At 41.1% G+C, this 12007-nt stretch overlaps 1 protein-coding gene across 4 annotated transcripts in view; it reads left to right on the forward strand.

Moving 5' to 3' along the window:
* Atp13a4 (ATPase 13A4) overlaps window positions 1-12007 on the forward strand; it is a 129896-nt gene that overhangs the window by 94281 nt on the left and 23608 nt on the right. For 3 of the 4 annotated variants that reach the window (XM_085685385.2, XM_048453941.3, XM_085685386.2), the window contains 6 exons: window positions 2489-2652; window positions 5413-5535; window positions 6784-6863; window positions 7759-7801; window positions 8132-8241; window positions 9947-10043. The exons of the other annotated variant lie outside the window; for it this stretch is intronic. In XM_085685385.2, coding sequence (XP_085541511.2) covers window positions 2489-2652; window positions 5413-5535; window positions 6784-6863; window positions 7759-7801; window positions 8132-8241; window positions 9947-10043 — 617 coding nt within the window. The remainder of the gene's footprint in view (window positions 1-2488; window positions 2653-5412; window positions 5536-6783; window positions 6864-7758; window positions 7802-8131; window positions 8242-9946; window positions 10044-12007) is intronic. 4 annotated transcript variants of the gene reach the window in all.

Consider the following 12007-nt stretch of genomic DNA (forward strand, 5'->3'; position numbering starts at 1 on the left):
GGCCTGACCCTGGTGCAGCAGCATTGAGTGCTCCTTGTGTTTAACCTGTCCCCCGTAGCTCCTGTACCCGCCAGTCATACGCTCTGCTGCATCGTTTCCTCTCCGGTTGCTGGAATCTCTACATTGCTACAGGTTTTGCAGTTTCTCTGCCATGCCTGGGCTGTTCGTTCCACTTAGTACGTTTCCTTTTGTCTTCCTGATTTTTATGACAAGTCTGTGGTCATTTTAAGCATCATTCTCTTGTATGCAATGCACCATTTTTCTTTAACAGTCTTTTTTTTTTTAAATTCTATCTTTGACTTCCAGCTGTGTGACTATCATATGCTTGGATGTAGTTCTCACAGAATTTAACTGATTTGGGGTTCTCCAAGCTTCTTGAATTTAGAGATTTAAGTGTCTTACAATCTTTGGGGAGTTTTCTTCTATTATTGTTTCTTACACACCCACACTCACACACACACCCATGCACGCACACACACTCCCACTTCAATTTCTTTATCTTCTCTTTGATCTCTACTGACAAGAATGCAAGCCCTTTTAGTAACCCAACCCCAACCTCTGTTCATTTAAAGTAAGTGTTCTTTGTTCTCCAATGTGTGTAATGGCTATTGAGTGTATCTAGTGTATTAAAGAGATCTAGTTAATAAAATAACCTCAAGTGTTATATTTTCATTTCTAAATTATCCATTTAACAATACATATTAATTGGTTGAATATTTCTCTTTGCTTTATAAATGTTCACTTTAACTATATAAAGGATACTTATAATAACTTCTTTTAAATTTATTTATTGCCAGTATTGTGTGCATAATGTGTGTGCTATGGTACATGTGTGGTGATTAGAGGACAAATTTGTGGAGTGTCTTCTCTCTTTCCACATTCATCAGGGTCCTATGCCTAGAGTTCATCATTAGTAGCTGCTGCTTCTTCTTCTTCTTCTTCTTCTTCTTCTTCTTCTTCTTCTTCTTCTTCTTCTTCTTCTTCTTCTTCTCCTTCTCCTTCTCCTTCTCCTTCTCCTTCTCCTTCTCCTTCTCCTTCTCCTTCTCCTTCTTCTTCTTCGACAGGGTTTCTCTGCATAGTCCCACCTATCCTGGAACTCATCCTGTAGACCAGGCTGGTCTTGACCTCAGAGATCCACTTGCCTCTGCCTCCTAAGTGCTGGGACTAAAGGTGTGCATCACCAAGTCAGGTTAATAACTTCTTAAGATCATTATCTTTTCATTTCAACATGAAATCAGCCAAGGATCGGCAGTGTTGGTGCTGACTTTTTTAATATTGACAATTGACCAGGTTTGTTGTTGTCACTGAGTATACCCAATGTCTTAAATATTGTTACAAGATTTTTGATCCTTTTAATACTTTGTGTAGAATGTTCAGCCTCTTGCTTCTTGTAAGCAATACCCTCAGTATTAGCTTTTAAAAGTGTTTTGCTGTTTTTTTCTGCCTCTTTCAAGTGGTTAGGCATTGCTCTGGCAAGTAGGGAACTGTACATTTTTCAGTACAATTCTTGAAATTCATGTTTTTCTATTGGTCTGCTCCACATATGACCCATTCTTCATAGAGCCTGGGACTTACACAGTTCAAACACTGCACTAATTCCCTTCTGTGACTTTTGTCTTTCCTTGGTTTTCTTGATAGTTTACACCCTCTAGGGGCCCTTTTGTCCTGGTTATTTTAGCCAGAAAGACTGGGTTTCTCTTGGTTGCAGCTGATAGAGCAGTTTAGGGTACATATTGGGAATATGCATACTAAGATACATGAGTACATACATATGTACTAGAATGCATAATGCACACAGATTATAATGAATACATACATACAGATGCATACATACTAGGATACACACATACATACAAGAATACATAAATCTATACATACATACTAGTCTACATATATACTAGGATATACACACATATATCTATACGTACTAGGATACAAAATACATGCTAGGATACATACACAGTAGGATGCATACTCAAGTTGAACACTCCAGAGGAAAGAGGCAAACACTGGGAACCCTACCCCTTGTTAGTTTGTTTTGCCAAGTCTTCTTACCTTCCACAGTCTGCCTGCTTTTGTTTACTTTCCGCACCATTCAGGTTATTGCTTTTGTGGTTTTTGTTTAGTTTTCAGTTGTAATCAATAGAAGAGATAGATGGTAATGGACTTACCAGGAGAGGAGCTACCAGATATGACTCCAAACCAAAAGACTTCCCACATATTTATAAATATTGCAACAAATAGCATGAATATATTTTTCTTATAAGTTTTCCTTCCTACTTGCTGACAAAAAAAATGTCGGTTAGTTAGGAAGTAACATGATGAAAAAGAGCCAGAATCAGAACAGGGATTCTGGAATCTCAGGTCAGGCTGGGAAAGACCTTCATACCTAACATAAGAACCAAACACTTAGCCTAGTTTTCCAAGTCCTGTGTGCACTGGTGTGTTCTCTTTATCACCGTCTTGGGATGCTCTTCCTTTATTCTAGGTGACAATCTTCAGACTGCAATAACAGTGGCCAGAAAGTCAGGGATGGTTTCTGAAGGCCAGAAAATCATTCTTGTGGAGGCAAATGAAGCCACCAGTTCTTCATCAGCATCTATCTCTTGGAAACTAGTAGAAGAGAAGAAATGTATTCCATTTGGGAATCAGGTACTCCTGAACATGGGCACTCTGCTGCATTATCAGACTGGCCACATAGTGGTGGTTAACAGTTGTGACTAGCACAAGTTTTGAGACAACTCCGAGTCCATAAACTTCTGCAGGTGTCTAACAAATATGAACCCAATTGTGTCAGTTTTCCACACTTTTCCTGTATTCTAAGGTACAGGCTTTCTTGACTTCTGAAAGTAATACTTCTTTTACTCTTAAAAAATTCTTTGCCACTCTCACTATCTGCTGATGATATGACAGATTACATAAACAACCCCAAAGGTCCTACCAAGGAACTTCTACAACTCAAAAACACCTTCAGTAATATAGCAGGGTACAAGATTAACTTGAAAAGAATCAGTAGCCCTCTTTACACAGGTGATAAATGGGCTGAGAAAGAAATCAGAGAAACATCACCCTTCACAATAGCCACAAATTGCATAAAATATCTTGGAGTAACTCTAACCAAACAAATGGAAGACCTGTATGACAAGAACTTTAAATCTTTGAAGAAAGAACTTGAAGAAGACACCAGAAAAATGGTAAAATCTCTCATGCTCTTGGGTAGGTAGAATTAACACAAGAAAAATGGCAATCTTACCAAAAGTAATATACAGAGTCAATGCAATGCCCATCAAAATCCCAGCAGAATTCTTCACACACCTCGAAAGAACAATACTCAACTTCATATGTAAAAGCAAAAAACCCAGGATAGCCAAAACAACATGTACAGTAAAAGAACTTCTGGAGGCATCACAATCCCTGACTTCCAACTCTACTACAGAGCTACAGTACTGAAAACAGCCTGGTATTGGCATAAGAACAGACAGGAGGACCAGTGGAACCAAATCAAAGACCCAGATATCAATCCACACATCTTCGAAACCTGATTTTTGACAAAAGCAAAGAATATAAAATGAAAAAAAGCATATTCAGCAAATGGTGCTGGCATAACTGAATATCAACATGTAAAAGAATGAAGCTAAGTCCATATCTATCACTATGCACAAAACTCAAGTACAAATGGATCAAAGACCTCAACATGAAACCAACCACATTGTACATCATAGAAGAGAAAGTGGGAAATACACTTGAACACATTGGCACTGGAGACCACTTTCTAAACACCAGTAGCACAGACATTGAAACAATTAATAAATGGAACCTCCTGAAACTGAGAAGGTTCTGTAAAGCAAAAGACACGGTCAACAAGACAAAATGACAGCCTACAGAATGGGAAAAGATCTTCACCAACCCCATATCGAACAGAAGACTGATCTCCAAAATATACAAATAACACATGGAATTGGTCATTAAAAGAACTAATAATCCAATAAAAGTAGGGGGTACAGACCTAAACAGAGAACTCTCAACAGAGGAATCTAAAATGGCTGAAAGACACTTAAAGAAATGTTCAACATCCTTAGCCATCAGAGAAATGCAAATCAATACAATTCTGAGATTCCATCTTATACCTGTAAGAATGGCCAAGATCAAAAACACTGATGACAACTTATACTGGAGAGGATGTGGGATAAAGGGAACACTTCTGCATTGCTGGTGGGAATGCAAATTGGTATGGTCGCTTTGGATATCAATACGGTGATTTCTCATAAAATTAGGAAACAACCTACCTCAAGACCCAGCAATACCACTTTTGGGTATATATCCAAAGGTCGCTCAATCATACCACAAGGACATGTGCTCAACTATGTTCATAGCCACATTGTTTGTTATAGCCAGAACCTGGAAACAACCTAAATGCCCCTCGACCAAAGAGTGGATAAAGAAGATGTGGTACATTTACACAATGGAGTACTATACAGCAAAAAAAAAAATTGGCATCTTGAAATTTGCAGGCAAATGAATGGATCTAGAAAACATCATAATGAGTGAGGTGATCCAGACCCAGATAGACAAATATCATATGCACTCACTCCTAAATGTCTTTTAGATTTAAAACAAAGAAAAACCAGCCTATAAGTACAGTCTCAGAGAACCTAGGCAACAATGAGGACCCTACATGGATCTAAACTACATGGGAAGTAGAAAAATATAAGATTTCCTGAGTAATTTGGGAGCATGGGGACCATGGGAAAAGGTAGAGGGGGAGGGGAGAGAAAGGGAGGGGAGTGGAGAAGAAGATATAGCTCAATAGAAACAGTAATTTTTTTGCCTTTCTATTTGAAAGACACAGTAAGCAGAGCAATAAGCTTAACTTCCCACTTCCCCTTGCCTGTCAGCCACTCCACCAGGTTCAAAGGGGACTTAGTGCCTTGGCAAGACCTGATGTGTTAACTGGACAATCAGACTATGTCTTCAGGGTAGGAAAAAATTTTGTTCATTTATCTCCAATCTCATTAGTATTCTGTTTCCGTTGTGCCCATATGGAGCAATACTAATTCTGTTAGGGGGGAAAAAACACCCAATGAGTTCTCCCTTCAAGGAGAGAGTTGCTAATTTGCAGGGCTTTTGTATCTGACACTCAAAATGTGTGAAGTGCACTCATCTCTGGGACTTGTAGAGATCACATAGAGATGAGAACAGGGCACGAGGGAGGGCTATTCTCTTATTCGTCAGCAGCTGAGGTGTGCAAAGATCAGTCCAGCAAAGACGCTGCTGTTCTCTGAAGGATCAGGGCTGGAGTGAGACTTTTAAAGAGAGACCCTGGTGGAACTTAGTTCTTTCTGTCAGATATGTTGTGGTCCTAATCACCTGAGCAGTCAGAAGACAATGAAACATTTGCCCCATGCTTTGCAGGACAACTACATCAACATCAGAGAAGAAGTTCCAGATAATGGCAGAGAAGGGAGTTACCATTTTGCCCTAAGTGGAAAATCCTTCCATGTTATAAGTCAACATTTCAGCAGCTTACTGCCAAAGGTCAGTTTTAAGAAAGCAATGCCATTTCTGTGAAGATGATGAACCTGTCACTTCCCATCCCAAATACTTTCAAAAATTTGAAACAGATAAAATGCAACTAGAACTGGGTGGTGGTGGTGCAGCACTCAGGAGGTGGAGACAGGTGGATCTCTGAGTTCGAGGCTAGCCTAGTCTACAGAGTGAGTTTCAGGACAGTCAGCAGTACACAGAAAAACCATGTCTCAGAAAATAAAGCAAACGAAAATAAATGTGTAAGTAAATAAAATAAAGAACAATACATCTAGTTACACATTTCACAAGACAGGGAAATGTTTTTGAACCGTTACTATTATTCCCTACTAGATTTGAAAATAGTAAATATGAGAAGTCGACTTTATGCTAACTTATAGGGCTAAAGTGGCATGGAGGGTTGACTTTGAGTGGCTCTCACTATCTTGTCATGGTGAGGGCCTTTAACCGCTTAGTAGGAAGTCACCAGTGGGGCAGAAAGCCAGGCAAGGACAGGAGAGCGCCATTATGCTTATGGTATATGACCTCTGTTCTGATGGGGCCAAACTTAGAGCTCTTTTACAAAGAATAGATTTCTAACAGGGCCAAGTAACTCATTTGCAAACAAATAGACTTCGACTGGACCCTAAGCTGAGTTCACACAGAGAGCAAGGGACACAATGATGGCGTATAGAAGAATTTCAGGTATGGAGCAGGGAACCAGGGCAGGCTACCATCCATGTTCCAGGGCTCATCAAGTTTGGGACACCCAGCTGAGCATCACAATTGTTCAAGTCCAGAGGCCCAGATCATCGCTATTTTGCCACCTGGTGGCTTTCTGCTAGCTGGGAACAATTTTCTGGGAAACAGTTGGATTCTTGCCTTCTCCTGTGGCTGTGCTCTGTTTCTATGTTGGGATTCTTCAGATTCCTTTGGTTCAATTTTGCACAAAGCTCAAGACTTTTCAGGCTCATATTTCTCAGGGGAGCTGGGTTAAATTCAATAGGGCATTATTTTCACAAATACTTATCTTTTGTTTCCATTGAAGTTACTTAATAACAAAAGTCTCAATGTCCATCTTAAAATACAAAATAAATAAATAGATAAATATATGTATGTATTTCCTTGGGGAAAAAACTTTTTTCTTATTCATGGACATTACCAGCTAATGTTCTACTTTCAATTGTATTGTGTGTGACTTGCCATGACAAAAAGTTTTTCCTTTTTCCTTTCCTTTTCTTCTTTTTTTTTTTTTTTTAGATATTGATCAATGGGACCATCTTTGCAAGAATGTCTCCAGGGCAAAAGTCAAGTCTAGTGGAAGAATTTCAGAAACTGGAGTAGGTTTTCTGCCTCTCATGAAGTGTGGGAGCATGGCAGTCAAGGGGATGAATGGGGCATGGGGAACTGTGCAGTTGGGTTAGCATAGCGGTTCTTACCCTGGGCAGATCACAGTCACCAGGGGACACTTAGAAAAAGTAGTAGGATCAGTTCCACACTTTCGAGTGGTTCCGATTTAATTGTTCACACAGGGCTGGAACACAGTGTTTTGGCAAAATACCCGACTCCAGTCATTATTGCATTTAAAGTTGAGAACTGCCATAAGAGAACACAGGGCCACAATAGGGTATGGTGGGAAATGAGACAGGAAATGTAAGCTAAGCCCAGCCATTGAAGGAGGAAGAATTTAGCCTTTATCCTGATAAACTATCATCACAATTATACAACAGAGAGGATCATCAAATCCCTCAATATTAAAATAGACCCTTGTTAAACCAGCTATTCTATCTGCTTCAACACCAAGAGTCTCCATTTACAGATGAGTGTCCAGCGTTTGTCCCTTTGACAACTTATTTCCTGTGACTAAAACCTCATGATGGACGGTATCAATGTGACTCTCCCTCTAACTCCATCTTCCTGTGTGTTGTCTCTTCACATAGTTGTGGTGTGTCACTACCATTTCTGTGAAGGAAAAAAAAAAAACCTGTTCTCTAGTCAGTGAAATGCCGGTTTGAAACACTGGGAAGCCCAGTGGTGTGTGCAGGGTTTCTCCATCCATTGTGTGAACCATACAGTCACACATTGCTTTGACCAGTCTCTAGCAGGGAGCTTCCTTACAGTAAAAAGCTTAAATCTTTAAATATAGTGGTTCCTTCTTTTTTTTTTTAACTAGAGAAATTAGCTTTATGACAAAACTAGCTTTGACATCCTCTATAATTCATGTTTCTTTTTTAGCTACTTTGTGGGCATGTGTGGTGATGGAGCCAATGACTGTGGGGTAAGTGGCTGTCAGTGTGTGGCCAGAATTTCTCAAAAATTCTTGCAATGGGTATCATTGTCATGGATGTAGTCAACCGACACCAAGGACTTGGGAAGGTTTTGATTGAAGCTACAAAATATTCAATGGTTACTATGTCCTAAGGGAGAGCTTGGCTCTGGAGTTCCCTCTTCCTTGGGTAGGTATCCTAGTGACACCTCCACTAGCGACACCTCCTTCTTAGATGGCAGATAGGTAAAGTCTGATTGGCGATCACAGGTTACCTTTTGACCTTCTGTAGAGGTGTAGAGGTTTGCGTACATAGGCAACAAGCAGACTCTTTGCTTGCAGGCTTTGAAAATGGCTCACGTGGGCATCTCTCTGTCAGAGCAGGAGGCGTCGGTGGCCTCGCCTTTCACTTCCAAAACTCCAAACATAGAATGCGTGCCTCAGCTCATCAAGTAAGTAGTCACTTACTCCAGTCTTGTTTTCTCTTTGGAGTTTCGGGTGCAGATAACCCTACTCTGGGGGGAACGGAAGAGTTGTGTGCCAGGAGGTGCTTTCTGTGAAAATACATTCTCCTGCCTCGCGGACTTCAAAGGAGTTATAAATAACAGGGGGAGAGTGGAGAGTGGGACCGTGTCCAGAAAAAGCCATTGGTTGGATCATTTTTAAAAGGGTCATCACTGCTTTGAATTGCACTAGCAATTACTAGTTTAGATGCTTTGTCCTTGGAGATTGGAAAAACCCACAAGGTTTCCTTCCTTCCTGGCTCCTTGCCTTTCTTTGAGGTACCCTTCTCATGCTCTGTTTTGAAAATCTATTACTCTTTGGTACTCCCACTGAATTTGCCTTGGTCTTATGTTTGTAATGCTGGTACATTTTGGCTTGAACAGTAGAAAAAACATTGTAGACGATCTTTGTCATCACCACTAACGTGTTTATACTTTAAAATGTCCCTGATAGTCTATTATACTTAAAAAAAATAGTTTGCAGGCGGAGATATGGTTGGTATTTCTTTTCGTAAATCACGAAACCAAGGGTCAGAGAGCATGACTGATATGCCTGTGCTCAGAGACTGCAGACAGCAGGAGATAAGGTGTTTTATCTACTATATTTTTTTCTGCCATATTGATGTAATGACTTGGCTAGCTTCCTTTGCTTAAGATATTGATCTATGAGCTTGAGTAGGGTTTGTCGAATGGGAACGTAGCACCAGGATTTAAGGGAGATCAGCAAAAACAACTAACTCTTACAGAAAGTCCTATTTACTATAAGAGATGGGGTAATGTTAAAGGGTATAAGGTGACTGGGGAAGAGAAACTGGCTGCTCTAGATTGTCTTGGGAAAATTTTACTTGAGGAGGTGAGAAATGGGAAGAAATTACCTTCTGGGCAGAGCCAATGACAGCAGTAGGATTTGGCGTGAGGATCAGGTCTTGAACTCTTAGAAAGTTATGACACCAATCATGAGTAGATTAAAGTTCACCGTGACCCCCGTATGAAATAACATGAAGTGGTAAATTCCTTGTTTCTTGCTGAAGTTTTTCAGCAACAGCACAAAGGAGTACACTCATTGTGTCCCGTCTATTTAAATTTGATGCTCTAGTAATTATTTTTATACATTATTTTATAATAGTAATTTTACACATTATATTTAGTTCAGTTTTAGAAAAAGTTAGAATGACTGAGGTGAGGTTTGGATCAAATGTTTGCCAAATTCCAGAAGCACCCACTTGAAAATGCTCCCAGATCTAATTTATTTCCTGTTGTACACAGATGCAGAAACTGAGACAGGGGAATGACCTTCCAAACCATATTAGCATGTGCACGTGAGGTCTGAGACTGCTTCCCAGGTCTCCTAGTTGTGAGTTCAGTACCGGAAGCAATCCCATGCGTTATGGGCAAAAGCAACCGTAAACCATAGTCCGCGACCAGCTCAAGACTCTGGACACTGGCCCGGAAGTGTTCTTTTCTGATCAACCCGTCATTTAGCTAAACTGGCTCAAGGCTGTCTCTGGTTTGAGACAAGCGAGCATATAACTAGATGTCTGGCTTTTTCCCTATTTGTTTCATTGCTATTCTAAGCCAAGATGAGAAAGCACAGGATAACACCCCATTTCTCTCCTCATTTCCCTCATTCCTTTTCCTTCCCTTTCTCACACAGGGAAGGCCGAGCTGCTCTCGTGACGTCCTTTTGCATGTTTAAGTACATGGCCCTGTACAGCATGATTCAGTATGTTGGTGTTCTGCTGCTCTACTGGGTATGACTTGGGACTGAGAGCCCCGTGTAGTGAGAAGTGAAGCTTGTGGTCATTCGCTCAGTGAGAATGGGATGTTTGTGCACCAAGGAGTCTTTAGAAGTGCCCTCAGGAGTTGGCAAAGTAAACCAGGACTAGACAGGCATGCAGGACAAGCGGTGGCTTCCTGATATGGAAAGCAGGTCATCGGGTGGTAATGGAGGAACAGAATTGAATTTCGTGTCTATTCTCACTGTCGCTTTCGCCTGTGTGGACCAGGGACCTGCTTTCCCAATCCCACTCATTACAGAGTGGATTCCAGTACCACCCTGGTGCTTAATAACCGGCATTCTAGCTTCATTCCTTCATTCTCTGTCACTGTGATAGAATAGGGACCAAATGAAACTTAGGGGAGAAAAGGGTTTATTTGGCGTTTGGGTTACTGTCTGCCACTGAAGGGAGGAGTGTGAAACAGGAACCAGAGGAGGAACAGTCTTGCTTCCCCTGGCTTGCTCAGCTGCGTTACTGACATAACCTAGTCCCACCTGCCTGGGATGGCACAGCCCACCATGGGCTGGCCCCTCCTCTACCAATTAACAATCAAGAAAACATCCCACTACCAGGTCCACAGGCTGATCGGATGGAGGCAGATTTTCAGCTGAGCTTCCCCTTTCCTAGGTGCCAAGTTGGAAACCAACACTAGCCATCCCAGCAGGCCTCCCTAACTATTGGTGCTTTACAGTTTCAGGGTTGTAAATATCAAGCTACCTGCTTGGTACACCTGAACATGAGTGGGGAAGAAACGTACAATAGCATCACATACCGATGTACCACATAGACACAGGAGTCGTAAATACCCACAGAAGCGTAGGTAAAAGAAAAGCAAATGGAGGAGAATAAATAGGCAGTACCAAGCTTGGCATATACCCCAACTTCAATTTAGTACAATTAATCTGGTGGTATGTTTGCACGATTTAGGTGTTTAACAATGAGAGCTTAATGTTCCTGAAAGTTCAGCAATTGACTTTCAAGGGTAAAGAAGCTAGCGTAGCTCTCATTCCTAACTACACAGATCTGAAAATTGGTGAATTATGTTATAAAAATATGTGTATTGAGTGATGGCTCATATTATTTAGGAGGATATAAAAGAGGATGAGACATCACTATTGTTTGTGAATTCAGTATGTGTTCTAATGCTTCACTGTAATTCTGAGGAAGGGGGTTGTCCCTACAGAAGTCTCAACCAGGCTCCTCTTTGTGTCTGTTTTCTCCTAGGTTCAACCTCTTGATCTCATTGCTTCAGATAGGTTTTCTGACTGTCTGATGAGGGGGCTAGAGGTTAAGCTGCTTGCAAGAATTTGGTCCTGTTTCAGAATGCCTAACTTATTATTTTGGAATAGTTGATTATCCTCAGAAGTATAATTCAATCTGGCATGCTATGATCTCCCTTCCGCTCACATAAAAGTGGTGGGGCAGCATCCCTGAACTCAGAGGCTTGACCACTCTTTTGCAAGAGTAGCGAGACAATTTATTAAAAACCTGTAACTGACACCTAACAATGCCCAAGATGCACGTTGTGAATTCAGTCATTCTAACTTCCCATTACTGAAAATTTGAGTCAGGCCACCAAGCAGCTGGTACATGAGGCTACTGGGGATGCGTGGTTTATTGCGCTAGACCAAACCCACATTTTCTGTAAGTCGGCACAAAAGAGAAGAGATAGATCTGGCCAGTGTCCCCCCAACACTGAGTAGCACTGATGCAGGGAATCTCACCTGGAAAGCACACACAGGATGCTCTTCCAGCGTGAGGGCGCTTCACAGAATGGGGGACCTCCCCTCCCAACCGCTACCACTCACCAACCCCAATGGGCTCAAGACAATGCCATATCCCTCGTGAGCTACTTGAAAAATTAAAGTTGTAGGTCCACACTTATTGCAAGTCTTGTTAAATTTCATCTATAAAGTTGCCATTCTTTTAAAAATCTG

The sequence above is a fragment of the Myodes glareolus genome, chromosome 2 (assembly GCF_982192425.1).
Source record: "Myodes glareolus chromosome 2, mMyoGla1.1, whole genome shotgun sequence".
Taxonomy (NCBI): domain Eukaryota; kingdom Metazoa; phylum Chordata; class Mammalia; order Rodentia; family Cricetidae; genus Myodes; species Myodes glareolus.